Genomic DNA, 26,316 nt, shown 5'->3' with positions numbered 1-26,316 from the left:
GTGCAGCATTATAATCATATCCTACCATGCTGGGGGTAAATCCTGAGGTAGCCTTCTCACGCCAGTGTTATTTCTATTCTGCATAAACGACTTGCCATCAATATGCAATGTAGCACTTCGCCCCTTTCTGCACTCCCGGAACAAAAAAAAACAATGTGTAAATAATTTCAAACACTTCTGGCTTGACATGTCTACCACTTCATTCAGGAGACATGTGAATTCTCTTGGTGGCTCAATGCAGATGTGCTTTAGGAGCACACAGTTTTTCTTTGATTTCCTTACTTTGATCTCTTGGCAATATTCAGCTAATGACCCGCTTACCAATGCTAAATTTTTTTCTGCTGAATTGCGTGACGGTTCATGATGTGCTGACGGTCTTCGAGCCCCCAGTCACATTTACAGACTCGAAGACTCTGTAATCTTGGTTTGTCAGCGCCTTTTGTCCTGACGGCGTGTTATGTGTAAAGTAATGGTTCATCATAAAGTTAACCCTACGTCATGACGTCATCCAATTAGGATGTCTTGACGATAGACGAAATTGACGCCGCAATTATGACGTGACCGTGACGGGGCGAAGCACCTTGGGGTCTCAGCCTATTGGCGCATAATGCCGTCATGGTGTGTCGGCATGCAGTTGTGGTTAATCCCCGAAACGGGTAGGTGCCTCTAAATTCGAATAAATCTCTCTACTCATCACTGGTCCACAAAAAGACAGACGGCAGCAGTTAGCCCAACAAATAGTTTTTTATGTTAGTGGAACTCGAACACCCGCCCCAGCTTATAGGGAACTCAAATCAGGCAGTAGAAAGGAAAAGAAATAAATGCGTGGCTGATCATTTCCTTTTGGAAGCCGTAAAACACGAAAATGAAACACGTCTTCACACACGTAGTTGAGTGTATTGAGTGTTGTTTCGACACATGAGCGAAGAAATGAATGCTACAGCACTTAATTGCAATGCCATACGAGGAACGCAAGCAGGTCGAAACTTGCAGCGCAAACCTCAAGCAGAAAGCACGCACGAAATGAGCACACACAGGATGATCGCGGGAAAACAACTGTCACAGCTCGACGCTTCAAGCACGCTGCTAAAACATAAAAAACACACGAAACAAACACTCAACCTGGACTGTCACAATTCTAGCTATTTCATATGTGAACAGCGCGTACCATACGAAAACGAGGCCGCAAAAGCGAGCCAATTGACTTTTGTTCTCTGTTTACTCAGCTTACGATTTGCCCGAATGCCGACATAAGTGCGCTCTGAGTGTGCGATCATGGCTTAGAAAGAACATGCATGCGCATTTCGACCACATCATGCAGAGGCACGCAAGCATCGCCACGCCTGTAGTGGCACGGGGCGAGGGGAGTGCTTTTAGGTGAAAAGAAGAGAAGAGTGAGTCCCGAAACTGTCTCTCAGGGGGAAGACACCTCAACAGTAGCTCACGAGGGATGGGGTAGAGAAGGAATTTAAAGGATAGGATTAAAAGGTAGACAGACAGAGAGGAAGGAGAGAGCAAGGCACAGGGACAGCGAAAAATGGAAGTAAGGAGAAGACAGGAAAGATGGACATGGTTGCAGGAGTCCGAGGACGGGGCACTATCGGCGTCAGGAGATAGCCTAGGACAAATCCAGTAGCCCAGAGCAACGCTGTTGTTGAAGATCGGCGTCAGGAGATGGCGTAGGGCCAGCCCAGTCACCGAGAGCTACGCTGACGTCGGAGATCGCGAGGGCACAGCCGGTCGGCACGAAATCCAGTGAGCGAGTCCCTGTGGTGGCGCGGGGCTTCTAGTAGAGTGCACGCGCTCAGCGCACGACCCTCGTACCATCTCACTACTGGTGACTAAAACACGCTGAAGTTACTGTGCTCTGACGACGGCCAACGGTACATGTGTGTATAAAACTGGCTGGGCGTAAAAAGTTCTGCAAAGTGCATGTTTTGGTCTAGTGGCTTGCATCACGTGCTGATGAGTGAAAACTCGCTGGTACAAGGCGTCGCTACAGACTTCGCCTCCTTGTTTTTAGATGCGAAGCAACTCTTTGACTTGCTTGCGTAACACTGTCTTTTTGCACGAACGCGTCGCGCGCCGCAGATGTTAACAGAGTGCCAAGTAGCTCACGCCGCTGCTGCGCGTAGACGTCACACTTCCCTCGCAGTGCGTGCTGATATCACTATCTTTTCGCCTGCCACGTGCTCGGAGCGGCACCTGCGGCTGCCACCTCGTCCTTACACCTACAGCATCTGCCGGGACCGCCACTCGCTATATAACCGACCCATCGGTTCACGCCCAATAAACCTGACGCGCGCCAAATGTACGCGTTGAAACATGCCTATACGTGTCAACAACAAGACCTGCGCCTGCCATTGCTTCAAACTAATCTCCCAGCGCTCACTACAGCATAGCGTTTCCTAAAATTACCTAGAGGAGACTCAGGCACTGTGATCGTTCAGCGACCATGGGAATGATGGGCAGTACACAGATTTGCCTTGTTATCGTAGTCGTGGGTGGCAAATCGTACTTGCGGCTTTGTTTGTTGCTGGTTTTGGTTTCACCTGGAAAGAAAGAACGAACCCTTTTGAACTTCGTGACACGATTCAAAATGGTAAGCCTAAAAGAATAAGGGGATGAAGCGCAACCTCTGAAAATTTGCTCGTTGTTGTTTCGTGAGAAAACAGCTCCAAGCCACATGAACGCACACGGAGCCAGAATCAGGCCAAAAGTACGAATGTTGCGCTTGCATGGTCACTGAAGCGCCGTGCGTTGCAGTTCCTATAGACACTAGCACCAGAGTTAGTTCTAATGTATAATATAAAGCTGTGCACCGCAGCATCTGTGTCAGAGCCGTTCACGGTGCGAAAATACTATAGGTGAGTTAACGCCGCAAAGGGAGTGCTCTTCGAGCAAGGAGCAATTATGTTCTCGTGTGCGGTATGTCGATAGATGGCTCGCGGGACTGAGGACCGTGGAGGGCTGCTGGCAAATTCCGCAAAGCACATCCGGTGCGTAGGTGAAGGTTTTCGAGTCGGATAAAACCAGACTATCATGCGATATCAAGCACGTGCCGCAAAAGAGGGGGTGATAAGAAAGGAGGTTCTGGGCACAGCAAGGATGGTGTGGTGACGATAAATGAGCACCGCTACTTTCCTACGTCACGGAGCTGTTCTACGCTGAGAGGGGGGGAAGAAGCCGGGGGCAAAGTTCGTAGCGCCATCGTTCGGGCTCTTTGCGAAACAGAACATTATCGGTGACTGGATAGTCCCGGAGTTCGCTCACCTAAAGTATTCTTCTACCGTGGCGCATTCAACCCTTGATGCCACCGATGCGCAACGCTGCTACTTTGCATCCAATCAGAGTTCTCTTGGCGAGACGTTCGCAGTTTTTATTTTCAATTTGTTTGTATATACAATTCTCAACATTATGTTCGTAACAGAAGTATGTCTGGGGAGCCATGATGGACCCTACTTTACTTTTCTGCTAAATAAAAAAAAAACACTTCACGTTTTGCCCCGCCCTGTATGGCACTTTACTAGAGCTGAAACACTCTTCTCTCCAAACTTTACCTCGCCAGTTTTTCATCTATCTATCTATCTATCTATCTATCTATCTATCTATCTATCTATCTATCTATCTATCTATCTATCTATCTATCTATCTATCTATCTATCTATCTATCTATCTATCTATCTATCTATCTACAGCGCTTTGAGAGAGCACCTTGAAAGGTTGGACTAGGGTGGTCTTTTAGAGACTCAGCTTACGCCCGCAAACCTCTCTCGAGGCGTTTAGCAACGTGAGTACCACGTTGAAAAAGGGAATAGTACCTTAATATTGGGAAAAGGAAAATGACGACTTTTGGGCTTCTGTGGCTGGTTCTCTAAGTGAGAGACGCTACTGGTTGTTTCCGCCCTCCAGAATGCATCTAGAAGGGGAGTGTCGCTACTAGTTGTTAGCTGATGAGCTGTGCCTTAGACTGCTGCGTAGTATATTCGTTACTGTTCTACCAAAAAAAATTGTTAGGTCAGCTTGTTTGCAGGCACACCAACCCGAGGAGGGGGACAGAGTAGGACGCGGAACGAGCGCAAGACCCGGTAATTTGTAGAATGTATTCGCCGTTATGTCAAAATATACGGGACATATTTCACCTGGATTTTTTTACGATCAGAAAACTGTTTCGGCCGAGGGTCTTGTAAAGTGTCGAATGTTTCTTTGGCAAAAAGCAATAGTGAGTAAGCATCTCCCAGGTAGAACTGGTAAGGAAAACAACTAGAAGTAGTTCGATTGTGAATGAACTGACAGCGCAAGAAGACTGAAATACAGAGACTAAAAAAAGGCTACAACGTTGAGTCCTTTTTTGTTACTACCCGTCTTTAAATCTCGTCTTTAATTCAATCCATCAATACTTATGTCATTGTATTTTTCTTTTGTTTATTCGCACATTTCTTACTGTATTACTTCATGGGGTAACACATACACCACTCATTACCTCAGTTCAGACAATTCCAAACCAAGCGATAAGAATTTTCACGTCAAGCCCATATCTCTCTAACGCTAAGTCACTACTTCACGAAAACAATATATTAACTGTATCTGAGCTAGCTAAATATAACCTTGGTATTTACATGTATAGAACTATAAATAACCAAATTCCACTCTTTACTACCATTCTCTCAAATAACAATGTCCCAAGGTTTGCCCTTAACAATAACTTTCTACTGCCAAAAGTTCGCACCAATTATGGCAAACAAACCATTCATTTTTCGGGAATTTCTTTTTGGAATAGTTTACCTTCCAACAATAAAGTATGCCGTTCCCTGAAGGTAAATAAATCGAAGTTAAAAAATCATATCATGTCAACTAACTAGCCTGTTTTGCTGTTTCTTAATTGATTCCTGTTCATTGTGAGTTGCGTTTTGTAATCACTCGTCATTGAAGTTAGCGCGTTATTCTTGCTTTTAAATTGTTTCTGTGAGATTACAAGGGTATATTCTTGCTTTATTTCTTTCAATTGCATTTTACTGCAGCTCTGTCTCCCTGCTATGTACATCAAAATTATTCTCAATTCTACATTGTACAAGAGGTCCCCTTGCAGTCTCTGACTATGGGACCTCTTTCTGTATATCATGCACATGTATTGTTCTTCATTTAGCACAATAAAATCTTCTGTTCTGTTCTGTTCTGTTTACTCTCTTTCGGCTGTTAGTTATTCCGCATTGAACAAAAACGAAGTAGCACCAGCCGCTATTTTCAAATAGAGCGCTCCTGTCAATTTTTAGAAAATTTCTGAGAAACATTGTCTTTGATTTTGTTGCCTTTGAACTATTTTGTGGCTGGGCACCAGATAAACCGAGAAAGGCGAGCTGGTTTTGGCCCTACCAGCCTCTGCGCCACAATGCAAAAGCATCCTTATTATAGAAATCTTAGTCGGTCACCCCTACGCTCCTTAAACTTTACTTTGAGAACTTTAGCCCAAAGCGCAAGCAAGGGACGTGTGTGACATCCAACGAAATTTGGTCGTGTAGGTGTTCCTAGGTTTTTTACAATTATTTCATGTAAATGTGGATGCCACTCAAGGTCCACTTCAATGCTCTTTGTTGCCACACAGGCTTTCTTGTAGATTTGAAGTGTGTTAGAGGATACGTCATTTTTGCCCCGCCGTGGTGGTCTAGTGCCTAAGGTACTCGGCTGCTCACCCGCAGGTCGCGGGTTCATATCCCGGCTGCGGCAGCTGCATTTTCTATGGAGGCGGAAATGTTGTAGGCCCGTGTGCTCAGATTTGGGTGCACGTTGAAGAACCCCAGGTGGTCGAAACTTGCAGAGCCCTCCACTACGGCGTCTCTCATAATCAAATGGTGGTTTTGGGACGTTAAACCCCACAAATCAATCAATCAATCCATCAATCAATCTATGAGAGGATACGTCATTTGATTGTTGACATTCTGTAGATAATGCTCTTCAAATATATGCACAGATCTCTCACAAGCTATTTCTCATTGGAGATAATGTCAGAGCTATTCTCACTTTTTCAATCCTGTTGTCGCAAATTGACGTCGTGTCTATTGTGAGCTCGTACATTTGAAACCAACCCTCTCAATAAAGAGCTCTAAACTTCGATGCCATGACTGAGAGTTTCGCAAATGCCACGCAGGAATCAAGCACACTGTACATTGTGGTTATCTAATTAGAATCGACCGAGTGTTCAGTTGGTGAGCACGCTTCACATTCAGAATTTATGGAAGGCAGTTTTATGGAAGGCCTGGCAGCTCAACAGTATTGTGGACCGCGGTAACGCGCTGCTTCCTAAGCGTCTCAACTAAACAATGCCATGACATTCATACCACATGTTCCTGATACTTTCTTCTACGTGTTTAAAAAATCTTAATTTGCTTACCTTGTTGGAGCTCTTGGAACGTGAGGCAGAAATCCGTCGTCGGGGAGAACGTCAGCGAACCGCACGTGCTACATTCTGGTCAACAAAGCATCAACTGGTGCTCTTTGTTGTCTTATATACAAACAAGAGTCAAGAGCACGTGTACTTTTGCCGCTAAATTTGACAAAACAAGCTCACATTAGGCATGCATTTTTAACAGAAGTGGTTTTTTTCTTGGGTCTACAATATTGTTGATCTGCGCGTTAAAGGGTTAAAGCAAATTATATCTTTGTTGAACGGCTGAATTATCTGTGGTAGGATCTGGAAGGGCAAGCACAATTGTCTCAGAAAATGGAGTATGTGGCTCAAAACAGGGCTGATACCTATGAAACAGGATGATTAAGAAACAGCCTACGAAGAAGGCGTTTATGATGCTTATCACGTCCTCCGTGTTAAGCTTACACTGTGGTGCTCAATCCTCCATGCTTTGTTATTGTGCTGCTCGAGATAAAGAAAAAGTGATACCTTAATTATAATTTAACACTGGAAAGGAAGTCGATGAAAGTGCTTGGGGTGGTGAAATCCTGTTAAAGTACCTATTGAACGGCTATACTACTCATAAAATCCATATTTTGCGCTGATGAGTTCATTTTATAAATGCAGCAAGACACGTACATGGTTTACATTTTATTACGCCTCAACGCTTGCAGCTGTAAGCTCAATACAACGAAAACACACTAATGATTCAAGTGGAAGTTACGGAACTGCGTTTCGCTTTTAAATGAACCAATGATGTTATAATGTAGTTAATATATATAAATGGGTTCTCACAAACTTACTGCCTCCACACTTTTTTGTAGCTTCGATGGCATGCTCTAGCGGAATAAAAGAAATAAAAATAAACTGTGACATCGTAATACAGTTCTGTAAGACTTCCCCTCCTGTTCTTTCTTTAGCGGCGCTCTTGTCTCCCGAACATTTTTGGTGAAAGCACAAGAGGCACTGGATTCTCAGCCAGTTGCATAATAAGATGTTCTTTTTTTAGAATCTCCTTTTTTCCACAAAGACGCAGCGTAGGCAGATCGTAATAGTGGAACACTTCAAACAGTTTGTGACTGCCACAAATAAAGTAGGGCCTTCCCCTACAAAAAAGAATGTGTTGTGAAAATCATGAAAATTTTATAGCAAATTTGGTCAGTTCTTTTCGTTATTACAAATATAGAGTCACCACCAGTTCAAACAGGAATTACGACGCTCATACACGTAGCATTTGTGTATCTTCCTTCACCTCGGAGGCTCGGTTGCGATGCTTAGGCTACATTTTGTAGTCACGATGGTTTCCCGTGGTAAGTTTTCACTCTGGGTAACTTTAATCTTCCTCTTACTTCTTTGAAATTTAAAAACAACAATCCAAGTAGTGGCGCCTATGGCGTTGAGTAGACCACATATCACGAAGAGCCAATCATATGCACCTATTTTGTCCCTGAAGTGTCCTGCAAGAAATAAAAATCCAGAGTTCTCGTTAAAACTACTTTTTTTCAAAGCGAAGCCAAAAAAATACACATTTGCATAAAAAAGAGACTGCTGTATCCTCATACCGTTAAACAAATTAACATCCTTAAACTCCAAGAACAAGGCAAAAAATATCAGGGTATATCAGGCATGCCCGAGTGTGCAAGCAAAGCAAGAATGATATATCAAGCACAAGTGGTTTATTAAGCAAAAGTGCATCATTGGCATACTTTGTACCCCGTAGTTCCCGCGGGTGTGGTCAATATTTTTACGACGGTGTCTGTCGAGGCCACTTTTACCTGAATTTCAATACGGTAGCGTTAAGGAGCAAACTCCGGCATCAGCGTCGGTGTCAGCATGGTTGGTTGTGAGCGAAATATCATCATCTTGTGAGTGACCGAAAAATAAAGAAGGATGTTAGTAAATTAAATAATACAGAGATCCGAGATATACCCGAGGTTTTTTTCATGGCAAGCGGGTGTTTAACCACAAAGTTGCATGTCTATTGGTGAATGTAGTAAAAACAACTTTCTCTGCTTGAAAATGCAGACAGAGGAACTTTCATGCTTACAAGCACACGCAACCTGTATTTATGATTCACAAAATAACATGAAGTAGTAAAGGAAAATACGTGGTAAAAGCATACATTTCCACCGGGCCAACTAACATGCAATTATCATAATGACTTCATTGTTTAAAGCCAGTCACCCACCACAAAAGGCACACACGTTACTGCGCCTATTCCCTTAACGCTGCGTAGTTGGTGTATAGCATATTTGAAATGCCTCTATTCGCAACGTGTTTGAAGTACGCACTATATGCAGAATATGGCTATTGTGTTCAACTATTAACGGGTAAGATTAAGGGTTGCCTAATGCCTCAAACAACCTCACGAAGCCCACAGAATCTACAGTCACAGATGCACAGGGAACATTATTTGTACGAGTTTCCGGAAGCATTTACAGCAGAAGCAAAAAAATCACACGCTTTAAGCTAAAACGTCACAGTTCCGCTTCAAGGACAAAACGCAGATTGTGATAGCAACAAACTGGAATGTCACAAGAAGAACTGTAAGCAGCTATAAACTTGCTGCGTGGTGCTCAGACACCACCAAAAGGACTCATTAAAAGAAAGCACAGTTAAACACGGGACGGGTGGGAAGTGCTGCAGTCGCTTCCTTAACAAGCATCTACTTTTGCTATTTTAGCTGGTAATTCACTTCTTTTGCAAACACGATTGACGCAGCGACTGAAGTAACCTCCTTGAATGCAATTGATTGCTATGTGGGATTTAACGTCCCCAAACCACCATTTCATTATGACAGACACCCTGAGAAAGGCTCCGACAATTTCGACCACTTGGGGTTTTTTAGCATGCACCCAAATCTGATTCCAAAGGCCTACAGCATTTTCGCTTCAATATGAGATGCAGCCGCCGCAGACGGTATTCGATCCCGTGACTTGCTGGTTAGCAGCCAAGTACATTAGCCGCTAGATCGCCGTGGCGGGCTGCTTGAATTCAGACTTAGTGGTGAAGCTCAAGACGTCGACCCCCACTCCTTCCCAAAAAGAAGCGCGGCAACCATGCCTTAGATGTCAATGTAGTTCATTTCGGTGTAGCTAACACATATTCCTGTCGCTAGAATTACGGCGCAATCATAATTCTAGATAATTGTTTGTCCTTCACTTTTTATACTTCAAAATTATTGGTCCGTTATACTTCGTCACGTGCACTCATCTGAATATAATTGCACCTTTACGCGTATATAATTGAATACCATATAAACTAACGCATATATATATATATATATATATATATATATATATATATATATATATATATATATATATATATATATATATATATATATATATATATATATATATATATGTGACGTATGAAGTGATGGTTGGTAGAAGTAGAGAAGGAAGAACTGCAGTATAGAATAAACATGGCGGATGAGCCAGGTCACGTCTCCCGCATCTAGCGTCACACGAGTCGACAGGATGGAGACCTGCCTGCCCCTTCATCAGTCACTCATCATCGACGCAGTTCCCCAGAAGACGCCCTGACCGTACATTGACTACCGAATCATCGCCTAGGAGGACAACGACCAGCACCATGACAGAACCATCGGCTGACCTCGACATCCCCACGTACACCGGATCAGCGGACGACGGACCCGTGCAGGACTGGTTCAACCTGTTCGAACTCCACGCTACCGCTGAATCTTGGTCGGAACGGGAGATGGTTACGAACTTCAGCGACTACGTCACCGGTGAGGCATTTAAATTTTACCTCATCCATATATTCTAGAACGACGAGTCATGGCAAAAAATCAAAGAGGAGATGATTACCCGTTTTAACGACTATGACCAAGACCTACTCATTGCCAGCCATCTAGAGACAACCGCACACTATCGTCAATTTCCTAAGCAGTCCTCAACCATTCAAAAGCCCAGCGCGAATCGACAACTGCCTCAATACGAAGGGGCACAGCAGTTTACTTACAGAAGGTCATGCGTATATTGGGAAACACCCAACCGTCAAGCGCGCCGCCCTTCTGCGGGAAAGTTGGCATTTTCGAAGTCATCGCTTCAGCATATGACATGAGACGTTGCTCAACCACCTGATGCCCTGCCCTCTTCGTCTCGCATACGTGGTCCACCACCTGGGTTTTCGTCACGCGGTTCTTCAAGCGCTCCTAACGCTCACCTCTTGCCTTATAAGGACGCCGTATTAATGGTAGATGACCTGGCGCATCGAGAAAATACCCTGTCAAGCCATTCTTCTTCCGTACGGTTTCATGCATCACCGTCCGGTGCACACACCCTCGACAGTCCAAACAAAACAGAACGCTCAGACGCATCGAACGTCGCACGCTACCAGGCGCAAGGGCCACTCGCAGTGAACAGCGAAAAAGAAGCCTCTGAAGAGCTTCCTGTCATTTCTACGGCACCGCAGAATTGCCAAAATCTGCAGTTAAAACCTAGTAATGCCATGTCACCTGTGGTGCCCACATGCAGAGCTCACCAATTCATGAATCGAACAAATTCAGAAGTACATGATACATCAAACCTCGTACACAGTTGTCTTTCGGAAGCGTGCGTAATGAACCACGTCACCGAAACCTCTGAAGAGCCTGCTAGCAATGATGATGCATTACCAACTATGCCCGACAAGCAAGACACCAATTCACCAAACATCAGCTGTCGACAGGACACGTCAAACACAGAAGGAAATGAATGCCCCATTCCGGAAAGGGCGCCACTACAGCCATCTCTTGAGCAGTCTCAGGAAAGCAAGCAAAGCCAAGTTCATAAACTCATGCTACAACGAGGGAGACTGCAACGAGGGCATCGACGAACGCAAAATTCAACGGAAGCGCACTCACCAATAAAAGAACATCGAAAAATAAGACCTCGAAAACAAAGACCAATTCAAGACGTCAGACACTTTCGCACAAAGAAAAGTCACCAGAGACACTCCCTGCCTCAGCTATTACACCGACTGCACCACCACAGAAAACGCCGAGAAAGACGCGGAAGTACTGCTTGCACACCGCAAGCACTCAGGCACTTCATCACAGTCTGTCAAAAAGCACGAAATTAACAAGCTCCAGGATTACACCATTCGCGACGAAAAATACAACCCCGACGACATCCGAGCTGCCGATGCAACAATGCGTTCTATCCTTGCTCAGTCCACCGAGGAGTTCAAGCAGTATTGTCAGTATCCATGTGTAGCTCGCTCTGTTCGGAACGCAACAGTCAAGCTCGTCCACCAGAGTTGTCATAAAAATGACCGGACTGCTCCCTCGGCCTTGAAGATTTAGTGAGATTGTGTAACTCCGTAGCGACGTGAAACTGCGAATTTGGTCATTATTTTGTTTGTTTTGTTTTCAATTTGTTGTAGTTTGTAACCAGTGCCAGCTTTCGGGGGGAGGGGGAATCGTATGACGTATGAAGTGATGGTTGGTAGAAGTAGAGAAGGAAGAAGTGCAGTATAGAATAAACATGGCGGATGAGCCACGTCACGTCTCCCGCATCTAGCGTCACACACACACACACACATATATATATATATATATATATATATATATATATATATATATATATATATATATATATATATATATATATATATATATATATATATATATATATATATGTGTGTGTGTGTGTGTGTGTGTGTGTGTGTGTGTGTGTGTGTGCATGTGCGTGTGTTTAGATTTGTTAACACACATTTTTGTCTCTTTACTCAAGTTAGCTAAGAATTATTCCAGTAAAACATTGAAAATCTTACCATATCAATGCAGACGCTGGAGCTAATTGGTCTGGATTCATTATGGCGAATTTCACAGCGCGCGAACATAGGAAAGATTGTGACAGAGTAAAGAAAAGAGCACTTTTACGGCGCTTTATTCTACAGCCACTCATTTTTTCTTTGTGCTCACGCGTAATGAAACGCACGCTTAGAATAACAAATAACTGAGGTAGTTAGTTGATATTCTTGTTAAACAGAAAGGACGTGCCAACACGAACAGAAGAGAGACGACAAGGAAATGGCCAATTTTCTTACGTAGATCACCACGCGCTCTTGCCTAATAAGTATCGCATATTTCTTGGGAATGCGCTCACTATTTCTTTCGAGGTTCACTTTCACCACTGAATAATTTTTTTTTTCAATTTTAGCTATGTTCTTGGTGTATTACTACTCCCTTATATCAGTGTTTCCACGTGCTGTTTGAAAGGGCCCGAAAGAGCCTCTGCAAATAAAAATAACGAAAGCTTTTTGCTCTCTCGGAGTTTGACCTTTTTTTTGCGCACTTCGTGATGCCAGAATGGTGGATTCCGTGATATAATTAGTCTACACGCTCTCTTTTGGCCCATGTATGAGAAATACCACTTGAGGATTGCCTCGCACTGTGCTTCACCATGCAGTCACCCACAAATTATGCTTTGTCCCGCAAGATTCTCGTGTGTGATCAGCTAATTTTTCTCCACTCTGTGCAATGCCATTTACCCAAACGAGCAATGACCACACTCAGGAGGTTTCTGCCACCACCATCACCCTTTTACGTGTAATGTACAAATGGATGACATCTTCCTCCGCTTGTTATTTAATAGGTGCGAAGAAAATTACAGAAGCGCTAGGGACGAACGCTCTTGAAGCAGAGATGAAACTAACTGGTCATCTTATTTTCACGTAGCGTGCATGGATGCGATAACATCACCCTACCTGCGAGGCCTCACGTATTAAAGTATTAAAGCAGCCCGGGAAGGGAGGGGGTAGCGCTATTCAAGCTGCATTCAAGAAACTTTGCTCAAAAGCTCGTGGCCACTAGTGCTATCAGCAGACATAAACAGACGGTCTTCTTGTTTCGCGTTAAGGTGGCAAGTAGCAACAAAACCGCTTCACTTCATGCAGCGGCCGTGCTTTTAAACTCACACTTACGTTTTGTAGAGTTAGGCGACGTCGGATCCAAGAGAGTCACCAGCAAGTCTTAGTAACCATAGCATTACCGTTTCTTGCTAGTCCATTCACAGCTGCACCATTGCGTTGAAGCTGATTTTTTTCCATACCGCCACTATAGTTACAAAAAGTGCTTCATCTTGTGATGATGAGAAGCGATCGCATGTGCGTACAACGTCGCGGATGAAAGTAGCACAGAAGGCATCAAAGGGTACTTGAGAGCAGCTCCGGAAACAAAACGCGTTTTGTTTCCGCATCTGCTGCAAGATGGTGCAGCAGATGCGGATTATCGCAGTACTTCCACCTGTTCACATGTCAACCGGGAGCGTCTCTATTCCCATACACAAGCATTTTGTTGATTTACAAGAGTTCAAATCGGATTGATTTAGCTTCAAGCCTTCCTTCGCGTAATATTAGGTCGTGTTGCTAACACATTCTCACTGCTTCGCCATACCAGTGAAACAGATTTATTTTCAAAACCAATTGAACAACTTTTTCCCATCAATCTTAAAGGCTACCCTCTCCTCTTCTTTCACTGCTCCACGCCGCCGCTGATCTAATAAATCATGGAGGTGGATACCCCAGCGCACCACCGCAGGTAATATTGGGACCACTGCATAGGTCTTCTGTGTGCATGTACAAACATATTGTTTAAACAATGTAGCTGCAAATACACCACTGCTAATACATGAAGATCTCTTACCTATTAAATATGGCTTCACAAATGAGAACATCCCCGCTGACGCCACGACGATGCCGAAAGACACTGACATCTTCTCATGCCCGAAGTAGCTTGCCAGCGTCATTGAGAAAATGACCATTCCCGTGCCGATGGTGAATGCAATGACAAAGGCTAGCGTAAAGATAAGATCGTGGCTATTTACAAAAGGCAGGATAAGAAAAGTTACCGCCCCCAACACCAGAGTGAGCAATACAGCTGTCTTGATCTGCAGCAGACCACGGTCGATGACGGCTGGTAATGTGAGCCGTCCGAGCACTTCAAATACCGCTCCAGCGGCCATCACAGTGACTGCCGTCGACACCATTACTCCCTTATCACAGGCAAAGTCCACGAACAGCGACACGTAACATTCGTAACCAAGGCAGTAGGTGTTGAAGCTGTACATTATTAGGTAGAACACAGGTTCTTTAAACACTGTCATTGCATGGCGCAGCTTAGGGCTCTGTGGCTGGTCGTTGCTCTGCGCAGGAATCTCGGGGTCCAGCTGGTTGTTGCTCGGAGAAATGTCCCTCCAAGAAGGAGTGCGTAGAAAGAGGCTAAATGCGAGCCCGTTCAAGCAAACCGCACCGAAGATAAGAAGTGCGCCATGAAGGCCATAGCTGGCGTTGAGAAACTCCAGCAGTTTGGGAAACACAAACAGGCCTAAGGTCACACCGGTGAAGTTAAGACCCATTGCAAGGCCTTTGTTCTTGACGAAGTGTTCGTTAATAATAGTAGGAGCTATGATGAACACCATGCCTGCTCCTACAGCTGCATATCGGGAAAAAAAACGATACATACAGGCTGTGTTAATCTTCTGTTGCAACTACAGTACTGAATTTTTTTTATAGTACGCAGTCTGACTTCCTTTACTAAGTTGAGTGCAAACATTTGCGCATTCCTTGTACTAACCGTTCAATATTTTAGTATTGTATTCCTTTATTAGTGTATTATGAGTGCCCTTCCTGCAAGGACCGAATTCTGGTCTGCAGTATGCTATAAATAAATAAAGATAAATAAATAAGAGCCCAAAATATTCGAAGTCTGCAAGCTTGCTCCAGAGCTTCGGACATCGCTGCCACCTCTGGTTATTTACGTGCATTTCAGTCAAGGCACATGGGCGTTAATTAATTCCGCTTCCATCGAAAGTTAGGCCGCTGTGGCCGGGATTCAATTCCACGACCAGTGTGTTAGCAGCCGAATGTCTTAGCCACTAGGCCACCGTGGCGGGCGTGCTACATCTCTCACAATTGCTACAACTAAGAAATAGTTATTCAGTTTCAAGGTACTATGGAGCATTGCGGAACCGTAGGTTTTGAAAGTTTCATTATTAACAATGATTCTATGTTTCTGAGTGATAAAATATAGTAAACGTCAGCTACTGCAATGGTTTCTGTTTGAGCTATCATGTACGAGCGTGAATTTTTGACTTTTTATGCAAGTAATCAATTCAAGAAATGCATAAAATAATGTTCAGATAATGCGTAAGTATTTATTTATACGTTAAATAAATATATATATACACACACACACACACACATATATATATATATATATATATATATATATATATATATATATATATATATATATATATATATATATATATATATATATTGTAAAACGCATATTTAAGCTGCCTCAACTCAAGTAACGGACAGCTCAGCTACTTCACAGGTACTGATTCTAAAAAAAATGGCGTGTAAACGCGACACAAGAAAGAGTTCAAGACGCCACAAACACCGAGTAGCAACTGCAAAGGCGCACTACCTTAAAAAAAGAGAAGGCATGAAGTATAATCAGTTGCGTATGCCCAGCCAATCAATCTAGCATGCCTGGCGGTTCACGTGACAGATGCCTTTTAAGGCATTTGATTTCCTCTCTATGAAAGACAGTCAATGTTTTCTCACTTCTGCGTTGTCACTATATATTACCGATATTGCATGCATCTATATTCAGACCCGTTTTGTCATTTCGGTGCCTATACGAAACTGCGCATTCATCGAATTTCAACATAAATTTTCCGTCTCGAGAACATACAGATGGGCGTTTGTTTACTACCTTCTTTATGGCGCACTCTGCTATTTGACTGTACAGTTTGTATAATGTGCTTTGAATAGGTGCTAGTGTTCTTTAGGCTAGATTGTATTGATAGTTGTGTTTGGATGATAGCTGAAAGCACTTTACTGACGGGGAAGAAAAATGAGCGAAAGGCTCCCCAGCGTGAAAGGTCTCTATTGTGTAATTTCTATGATGACTTCAGCGATCGCCCCCGCTGGCCGAAGTGTTGTGGGCCTCTGCGAAGAGGTGCGCCTTCTTACTGTTCTGAGGTGTGCGAATATTGAAGAAATAAGGGTACGAGTGAAAAGAAAATAACAGCGCATCGTACGACTACAGAAAATAAAAAGTGGACAGCCACAAACTGGAAAATTGGGGATATAACGTGTTAATGTGAGAATTGCGTGAAACGGGTTAGATCACTTACCTCTTGACTGCTTTGACCACAAGAAAAAAACGAGCTTTTGGACATAGGAAGCCATTTATTGTCTAAATTTTTTGCAATATTGCACTGATGGTTAGATATAAATGTCTCGTCGACTTTCAGGCCTAAGAAACGGCCGTCATTTCCTGCTGAGTTGAAGGTCGCCGGTTCGATTCTCATCAATGACGCTCCATTGGGAGTTGAAGTTGGAGCTATCTAGACTTCAACACTTTGGCTTACATTACTGCTATGTCAACTCAGTTTTAACCCATCTTTATGTTGTAATGATTGGGTACCTAAAATACCACGCAGTCTACCATGTTTCGAAGTCTTCCGGCAGTTTTCTCCTCACATTGATGACTTTCGTACACTACAAAACTCATACACAGTGGTTGTAATGTACAGCAATTTTTTCAGTTACTTGATTGATGAAACCACAGTGACATATCAAAGAATACCACTGAAAGCAATAGTGGAAACTGAAACAGCGCAACAAATACAAAAGCAAGTGCAAGATGGACAGAAAAAACAGCGCTGTTATTGGCGCAATTTCGTAGGTCCTCTGTGTTTCGCGCACTTCGATATTGTAGCAGGTGTAATACCACTTTCTAGTATAACTCTTCTCTGACATTTTCAATTTTATGTGGTAAGACATATCCCCTTCAGCCCTTCAAGACATATCAGTGCTTGAGTTTAATTAGTCGACCGTTAATTAATAATATTTAACGTACTGTCTTAAACATTTTTCGATTGCTTAGTTTGAAACATTAAGTTGTAGATTGGTAATACTCTACTGCAAAACTTGAGTGTAAACCTTTTTCGACTGAATACTTCTTGGTTATTTTGTTTATTTTATCGGCGCACTTGCCTGCCACTTTTACGCAGCTATAATTTCTAATTGCCAAGAATTTTATAAGCAGAACTGCGCGCTAAACGTCATATTGTTTTTCTTCTGCTCATGTCTCGAGACATCAATTTTCTGCTGCTGCCTTGCTCGGTTAGTGATGTAAAATGAGTTTTTAAACTATTGGGAAATCGCGTCCATGGTTCTTTGTCAGAGCACGTTTTCGTTAACATTTGAAAAATATGATGCTCTCGATCATAAGTGAAATATCTCACTACTGAAATCAAGCTTCCCTCTCCATACCATATGATGAAGTAGCGCAATTATTAGGCGGACAATAAAGAAAATGGCGACAAGAATGACGTAACATTCTGTACACGAAAGTAATTTATTTCAGACATAAATGTTTCATTTTTATTCAATTGTATACGCCCCCCCCCCGAACGAAACAGAAATGAAATACCAGTCAGTCAATACTTATCCAATAGCACATTTCGCACACTTACATATTCTGCTGCGGGGTGCTCTGGGTGTATATATGCAGCATATCTTTGTAAATAAATGTAGTTGCGACTGTAGCGACTGTCGTGTGCTTGTTTACTTTCTCGCTGTAAAATGTGCGCTACTTCACCATAAGGTATAATTACCAGTCGCCAGCTAGCCCAGCTCTTAATCTTATCAAGCTTCCGTATTCAATGTTTCTTCTCAGTATTTCTTTCCTTTTGTGAAGTCATTAATGAGCTGCAAATACTCAAAAGAAACGTCTGCGTATTTAATTACGTAACAAAAGAACATTATGAAAAAAAACAGAGACAGTAATTTGGTAGTGAAAGTCATGTAGCGCGAAATATAGACGTTGTTGTTTCAGCATCGGTTCTGGTGTTAATTTTTATTTGATAATTTTTTCAAGATTTCTGTTATCTTCTCCTTCCCAATGTTGACACAGTATGGCAGCAAGATACCATTTTCTCTGCATGGTGGCTTCTATGAAAATTTTGCAAACGGTTTAACCAGTTTACATGAAACAACGAAACACAATATTTTGAAGTTTTGTTGTATTTAGAAAAAAAAACGACCATGACAAATCACGACAAGCCTCCGTGACTCAACGTAGAGCAGTTTTTACGGTGTTTGAGGGCGTGATTGTCTTTCGTTTCATCAAGAAAGTTAGGTAAGGATGCCTTACCGTGTATTACACCGAGTGTCAGCGCCATAAGTTCTATGGTACTTGCAAAGAAGCAGAGAATGGAGCCTGCGCTTGCAATCGCTGCACCTGCAATAATCACTGGACGAGCGTTGAATCTGTGAGCCAAGGGTCCCGTAATTAAACCTGCAAGCAAAATATCAAGGGGTACGTGTATAGTTGACATTCTTTTGTGTGAAAATATGAGAAATATTTTTTTTTTTCATGAGTCTTATGTGTCTTGCACGTGCCGCAACTATTTTTCACACACGCTGGTTAAGGCTTAAATACAGAATGTTCACTATCAATGATAATCGGCCGAGGAAACACTGTACTGCATGCTTAGGGGTCTAAACAAACATATGTTACTCAAGACAGCAATAAATTAGGCATGCTACCTAAATGCCGCAAGAAAAGCAAACCAAACATTCTTTTCGCAAAAAAAAGACTGCGATTGCAAAGCATGAAAGTTACTTTGATTGCTGATTTTTATTTCTATACGAGATTGAATGTACCCCGCGAGTACCACACGAAAGCTTCTACCATATAATGACATCGCTTCTAAGACTGCTGGGAAGGAGTGCTAGGAAATAGGGAAGGTACGGGACTTTATTTGTATTACCACTAATGTTATACCTAATCATTGTTTCTCTGACTACCATATTTGACGATTGTTAATATTATAATTTTGAGTAGCAAAAGTCGGCAGTGCTAAGAGCTTCAGCCTTCTCGAGGTGGTGGACGAAAAGATATCGACAGTGTGTTGAAGGTTCCGGAAAATATTCTGTATAATACAAAAACAATATCATGAAGAACTTGATCTTAGACACTTGATAGATTGAACTTTTGAAACGGATCGGCGCCTCTGATATTCACGCTATTAGTCCTCGCTATGCAAAGGACCCCTAGGTGGATAGTCAGCCTGAAATTCTGGTGAGATTTGCATGTGCAGCTGCATATAGCAAAGCAGCGGTTTATGTGTAAAACAATGAATACATTATAAATTTTAATTTGTATATACCTTAAAAACAGCTTTGACAGTCACAGAAGACATGTTTTATTATGAGGCTTTCTGAGCAGCGTTGCGTGCATGTAAATTCAATTTAAGTTGTAAATCTAAGACTACTTGCAATACATTTGTCACTACCTTGCTGTTAGAAACGGCCATTGATGATTATATGTTTATGCGCCAATATTTGTGGTCTTTCAGAGGCAAAAGTTAATTAATATATTCTAGGCAGAACTAGGTACGATGTCATTAGTAGTGCCTCCGCCATGAATATTGCCAATTTCAGCGTTAACCTTGTTAAATAACTTTCTTTCGTTCTTATGTGGTAGCATTTTGTAACATCATCTGTATAAATTATCGCAGCAGCTCTGACCAACAATGAGAGCAAATTAGTAACGAACAATAAAAGCACTGATTCATGTGCCAAACATTGTGGTATATCCATTTCAAATAATTTAGGCGATGATTGTGACATGCCCATACGAAAATCTTAAGTTAGATCTTATAAGTACGTGCTGCTGAGTGCTAAATGCTCTCAGTAATTCAATATTGGTCAAGATTACGTTTTGACACATCATTATTTAAAGAATAAAATGCCTAAGCAGAGGGTAAAAACTTTTCGTTCAGCAATGGCACGGCGATCAACGCCGAGTGCGGGCGTGTTTGCGTCGGCTCCGGTTTCCTCGAATGTTTACGCGGTTTTGTCTGTGACTGGCCATTTAAAGATTTCACCAAACAATTTGTGAAGTTCTCCGGACTTTCTGGACATCTTGTTTGCAGGTGGGACTTCACATTTAGCAGAAACCCCCCCCCCCCCCCGTACTGCACACCCACCATGCCCCTGCCGTTTTAAGCCTATAAGCGTGTTCACCAGTCGTTTCGCCTACGACTGCGCCGGCCGCGTCTCGGCGCGTGTCATCTGCATCTCTCACCAGTGTGAGCCCGCACCTTCGTGTTCGCTATGAAAATCCAGGTCGCCGGCCAGAATATTTCACCGGAAGACGTGACCACCGAGTCTGGCTGGCTCATGAATCATCTCAAGCCCCATGTAACAAGCCGCGGTCTCAAGCGAGACCGCGTGTGAAAGCTCAATTTTTAAAGGTGGGCCTCAAGCAACTGCTCCCAACGGAGGACCTCAAGATTGTTATTCGCCCCAAAGGTGCCCTTCATACAGCCAAGGTAGGCACTCCTGTGGTGACTGCAGCCATTCTCCAAGCAGCAGAACTCACAGATAACGAAAGCATAAAAGATACCGTCTGTCCGAATATACAACAAAACATTGTTGTCATCAGCCCACCTGACCCAGACCATGCAGACCGGTACATCTGCATTCGTGCCATCCAGGTGAACGCCGTCACCGACGACTTGAATGCTTACGACACCACAGCTGTACAACTACCAGGGGGACATCCATGGCATCCCACTCACGGAGACCCCCCAGCAGATACACAACAATACCATCACTGCTCGAAACCTGACGGCCCTGGCAGCCAAGTGTATTGCCTCAACTAAAGCGGTGGTTATTGCCTTTGACGACCAGGATGGTGTCATCAGCTCCGCTACGAGCCCATGTTGCTCTCATGTTTGCTATATCGGAAACAAATTGATGTTTGTTACCAGTGTGGCCGTCTGGGAAACCGCATGGATGTTTGTCCCTACCCAAAGAACAAGATTTGCTGAGACTTCGAGGCCCACAACCCCCCCCCCCCCCCGTCAATGACAACTGTAATGCTAAGTGCTCTCTCTGCGGCGGCCCTTCTCTTACTGCCGAAAAAGCTGCCCTGCTCGTTATGAAACCCCGTACGTCCTTCGCAATCGCGTTGGGGAACGATGGTATAAACAGCCAAGCTATCAATTAAGACGTTGGCCTCTCCACCCTAGACACCAAAGCCAGATCCCGTTCCCGCAACCAGGACAAAGAAAGACAAACCCACTTCCGAACTTCATCAGTCCGGGCAACAATGCTCAGGATCTCGGTCCGCATCAGCGTCAGGCAGCAAATCTACCAATACCAAGGTGAGCTTCACAGAGACCCTCAAGGGCACCTCGAGAAAGGGTTGTAACACAAACAACGCCCGAGCTATCGCCCCTGCTCCTTCGCCAGAAAACCCAGAAATAGCTCAACTCAAGCCTGAGAACGCGAACCTACGCAATCTCTTAATTAACCTCACGCAAGAGGTTAAAGTTCTCAATCAAACTCAGATGTCAACCCCCCATTTACCGCTCCGAACAACCCTACCCATAGTCAGGAGGTACCTTTGACTCCTGCCCCCAAAAGAAAAGCTCTGCAAGATGGAGCCATGGGCGAAGTCCGTTCTTAGGTCAAGGACATGCTCACCGTGCTCCAAATGACTATGAGTACTTCCCAACAAGCGCTCGACACCATCCAGCACGTTCTCACGGGCATTGTTCAACGAGTGGTGAACTTGGAAAATTATATTCTTAAGCCTCCTTCTAGCCAAGCTGCGCCCGTCTGTGAGCCTTCTGGAATGCCAATGGCATCATCCCCTGTTTCCTACCATGGCCCTGAATAACGAAGGCACCCTCGTTTGGCAGTGGAACTGCAGAGGATTTCACCAAAAACGATTGGTCCTTGATCAATACCTACGTCGAGAGACCCGCCACCTTGGTGATATTTTACTTCAAAAAACAAACAACGCCCCTATTACACTCCCCGGTTATCAAACAACCCACACAGCTCACCGACATTGCCGGGTTTCCACCCCAGTACGGCGTCACATCCCCGTTATTGAAAAAGATCTCCGTAGCCATCACAGTGAACACCTGTTTTTCGAAATATTTCTCAACTACAAACGGAACTCAATAAAGCGCTTGTGTTGTCTGTTCTATGTGATAATTGCTGCGCTTCCTACCAAGATGTAAACGGAAAGAATCCATCTTTCTTTTAAACGTTTACAATAGTCCCAACAGCAAAGCAAAGTGTTGATTCCTTACTCTCTTCAAGAAGGCTTTCCATGTTGCTGGAATGCACACTCTCCTTATTGGCGGCGACTTTAACCATGCCTATACTGGTTGGCGCTATGTACGCACGGAAGCAGCAGCTCGCAGCCTCTGGCAAGATTAACATGACTTAGGCCTCACGCTTATCACAAATCCATTTTTCCCACACGCCTTGGTACCTCCACTATCCGGGACTTTACTCCAGAGCTCATATTTACTTACCATAACCACAATGCATACTGGACTAACACCCAACAGGACCTAGGGAGTGACAACTACCTCATCGCTATCTCTTTACCTCATCTCGTTGCTGCCCCTGCCCCCACCAAAGAGTTCACTATGACCAACTGGGATGCATTTCTCAAGATACGCATCAGCGCCGCCTCAGCGGAGTGCGTCGCCGATATTGACACCTGTACGCAAACGCTATGCATTGACATCCAGATGGCCACTCGGGTGATAACCACAGATGCTTCGGTTGAACGCATGGATAGCCGCCTAGCCTACCTTTTGGAGGGTAAGGCCTGTATCGTTGCTAGGTGGAAGGGCAGTGCCTAAACCGTCACCTCAGATGCAAGATCTCTAAACTCAACACAGTCATAGGCGAGCACTGTCAAATGCTCAGCCGGCAACAACGAATTGAGCTGTGTAACAGGATGGATGGGCCACTTCACCGCCCATCATTGTCAAAACTCTTGAAACACCTACTCGACACTACGAACACCCGCACTTCGCAACAGGATCGGCTGCACAAACTCCTTTCTTTATACGGAGACCCTTAAGCAAGGCTAGCAAGATGTGCTCGACTATCTTTGCACCAGGTATATCTCCAGGGGACAAGTCAGTCCACACAGCAATTATGTCGGTAACCGCAACCCCACACTAGACGCACAATTTATATTATCCGAAATACATGTTGCCGTCTATAAGCTAAACGGTCGCTCTGTTCGAGGCCCGGACGAGGTCACGAACAAAACCTTCTGCAATTCTGATGAAGAATTCATGTCTCATCTGACTGATGGCATTAATGATTGCTGGCGCATTGGCTCCCTTCCTCCTGTCTGGAAAACTGTGAAAGTCATCTTAATTCCAAAGCCCGGCAAACCATCTAGCCTCAACAACGTAAAACACATTTCGCTCACTTTATGCGTGGGCAAGGCTATCGGACTTGTCTTCAGCACAAGTGGAAATACTTACCTCGAAGACAACTCTATCTATTCTCACACCATCAATGGATTTCAACTTCACCTGTCAGCACAGCACGCTATGCTGCAACTTGAGCACCGAGTTCTAAACGACCACTTCCGTAACACCAAAGCTATTCTCGGACTCAACCTAATTAGTCAATCTTTTGACATTTCCCTTGCTGCTATTCTAGAACAACTTTATCTCCTCCACACGGAAGAGCGAGCCTACAATTACATCCGTGATTTCCTGTCCAACCGCACGGCCACACTTTCGATCGGAGATATGCGATCAACCCAGAGTCCTCTTGTCAGCGTAGGCACCCCAAAATCATCTATCCCATGCTCTTTAGCTTAGTCATCCTCGGCCTTGCACAGCAATTACAACAGGTCGACAACATCCACCATACTGTCAACGCTGACGACATCACCATCTGGGCGTGCCTAGGTAGTGATGGCCAAGTGGAGACAGCCCTGCCGACAGCGATTGACATGGTTGAGGCATATCTCCAAAGAATCGGACTGCACTGCTCACCGGCTAAATCAAAGCTTCTTTTTTACAAGCCCATTCAGCGGGGACACCCCCCCCCCAAACACCTACACGAACAACGACCCTTTGAAGCCATCACCTTTAACCTTCAAGATGGCAGCCCTATCCCGCACGTCCCTAGTATCCGGGTCCTCATTCTCACTATATCTGCCAATGGCTCTAACAGCTTGGCTGTCAGCAAGATCTCAGCTCAATGTCCTAACACTTTACGTCTCAAAGATATATCCAACCAAAGAAGTGGTCTGAAAGAAGAGAGCCTTCTCCGCCTCGTGCAGTATTTTGTCCTGTGTCATATCACCTACGGTGCTGGTTATCTGAACTGGTACCATGCAAAACAAAACAAACTCAATACCCATAAACGAGTAGTCTACAAGCAAGCACTTGGCCTCCCGCACTACACCAGCACTCAACTTTTCAATCAACTTGGAGTTCACAACACTCTTGCAGAACTTATTGAAGCTCAGCAACGCAGTCAGCTTCAACGGCTCACACTAACTGAAACGCGACGTTCTATTCTCTCCACGCTTGGCTTCACGTCTCATCACCAACAGGGCCACAAACAATCCGTTCCACATAACATCCGCAGCTAGATCCACGCGGGTCTCATCCCTAAAAACATTCATCCTAAGTACAATAGAGCCGGGCGCCAAGCTCGTGCTGGAGACAACACAGAAGTTGTTGTCCACGTACCTAAGGCCACATTTCTTGACGCAGCTCAAAATCCTGAAGGCACTCGTTTTGCAGCTGTCACCACACGCACTGGAGTCCTGCCCCATGCAACCAGCGTCACTACTCCCTCTGCCGAGACGACTGAAGAGGTGGTCATCACCCTTGCCTCTATATATCCCACCTGTGACACCATCGCATGCGACTTTCACTCAGCCGTCGCTAACTACACTGAAAACCGCATTTAACCTCAAGCGCTTTGCATCCTCTGCCAGGCACCGCACTCCAAGACAACATGATCCCCCTGACATAGATCCCCACCCAAGCGGCCCAGTCCACTCACGCCTCCCCGACCTCAACGAGGTCACCCACACCCTTGCGTGAGGCTTTGTCAACCTCGCCGGAGATACTGGAGCCGAAATTTACACCAGGGATAACCTGACTACCTACAATGATCTCGTTCAGCACTAGTACCTTATACGCTGAGCCTTTCCCTCCCTTCATCCCAAGCTCAACAGGGCACAGGCCACCGCTTTGCGTCTACTTCAATAATGTATCCCTGGCCGGCCCGCCTTCACCTCATATTCCCGGACCTGTACACAAATTCCCACTACCAGTGCTGTGGCACTTACCCAGCTACGCTTCCTCATATGCTGTGGGAGTGCCCGGAACAGTACCGAGAAACTAACACCACGATCCTTTCGTCGAAGATCCACGAGGGTCTTCGGAGCCTCACCCTTCATGAGCAAACCTGGGCGAGCCAGCACGCCCGTGAGGCAGCCTCGAGGCAAGTCCTTGGCGTCCCCTCATAGGAGGCCTAGGCCCGGCCACCTAAACCTGTTGGTTGTTTGCAGTAACGCATATTTCTCCCTCCACGTAAGCAGAGTTCTTGAACACTGTCTACCAGTCAACCGGAATTTATAACTTTCCTAGTGGTGTCAGCACATGTGCGAGTTTCTTTCGTTGAATTATTTCCTGAAGCAGAACTGGTGAAGTAAATGTTCTTAATAACTAAGTACTAGGTTCCTAATAACTCCTTAGTCGACCGCAAATAATGTTTTTCGAGAGAATACTGAAAAACAATTTTGCCCCCTATCTTTTTTATTTATTTCTTCCAATGAAAACCTTCAACATTGGGAAAGCTTCGCCTAACATATTCATTCCCTTATGGCAACCCAGAACTCTGTGTTAGTTTGCGCTTTATGTACGGTGAATTCAACACAGTTTTTCATGTCACCTCCGTTCCCAGCACACTTAGGTGCTAAGACAGGGCTTTGGCGCATTGCACCAGAAAGCACGGACGTCCAAAACTGACAATATCTGGCTTTGGTCACTGTCTTACAGCGAGAACTCTTGCCAGTC

At 44.3% G+C, this 26,316-nt stretch overlaps 1 protein-coding gene across 7 annotated transcripts in view; it reads right to left on the bottom strand.

Moving 5' to 3' along the window:
- Window positions 1–7,041: 7,041 nt before the first annotated feature.
- The window catches only part of LOC142786688 (monocarboxylate transporter 2-like), a 33,331-nt gene continuing 14,056 nt past the window's right edge, over window positions 7,042–26,316 (bottom strand). For 5 of the 7 annotated variants that reach the window (XM_075884308.1, XM_075884309.1, XM_075884313.1 and 2 more), the window contains 3 exons: window positions 18,588–18,731; window positions 14,058–14,846; window positions 7,042–7,860 (listed from right to left, as the gene is read on the bottom strand). In XM_075884308.1, coding sequence (XP_075740423.1) covers window positions 7,652–7,860; window positions 14,058–14,846; window positions 18,588–18,731 — 1,142 coding nt within the window. In that variant the 3' untranslated portion in view covers window positions 7,042–7,651. Of the gene's footprint in view, window positions 7,861–8,178; window positions 8,266–13,798; window positions 13,981–14,057; window positions 14,847–18,587; window positions 18,732–26,316 lie in introns of those variants that run through there. The other 2 variants (XM_075884310.1, XM_075884311.1) reach the window with 2 other exon arrangements.

Source organism: Rhipicephalus microplus, unplaced genomic scaffold, assembly GCF_043290135.1.
Source record: "Rhipicephalus microplus isolate Deutch F79 unplaced genomic scaffold, USDA_Rmic scaffold_28, whole genome shotgun sequence".
Lineage (NCBI taxonomy): Eukaryota > Metazoa > Arthropoda > Arachnida > Ixodida > Ixodidae > Rhipicephalus > Rhipicephalus microplus.
Note: the sequence above shows the minus strand (reverse complement) of the source record. Positions and strands in the feature narration are given on the sequence as shown.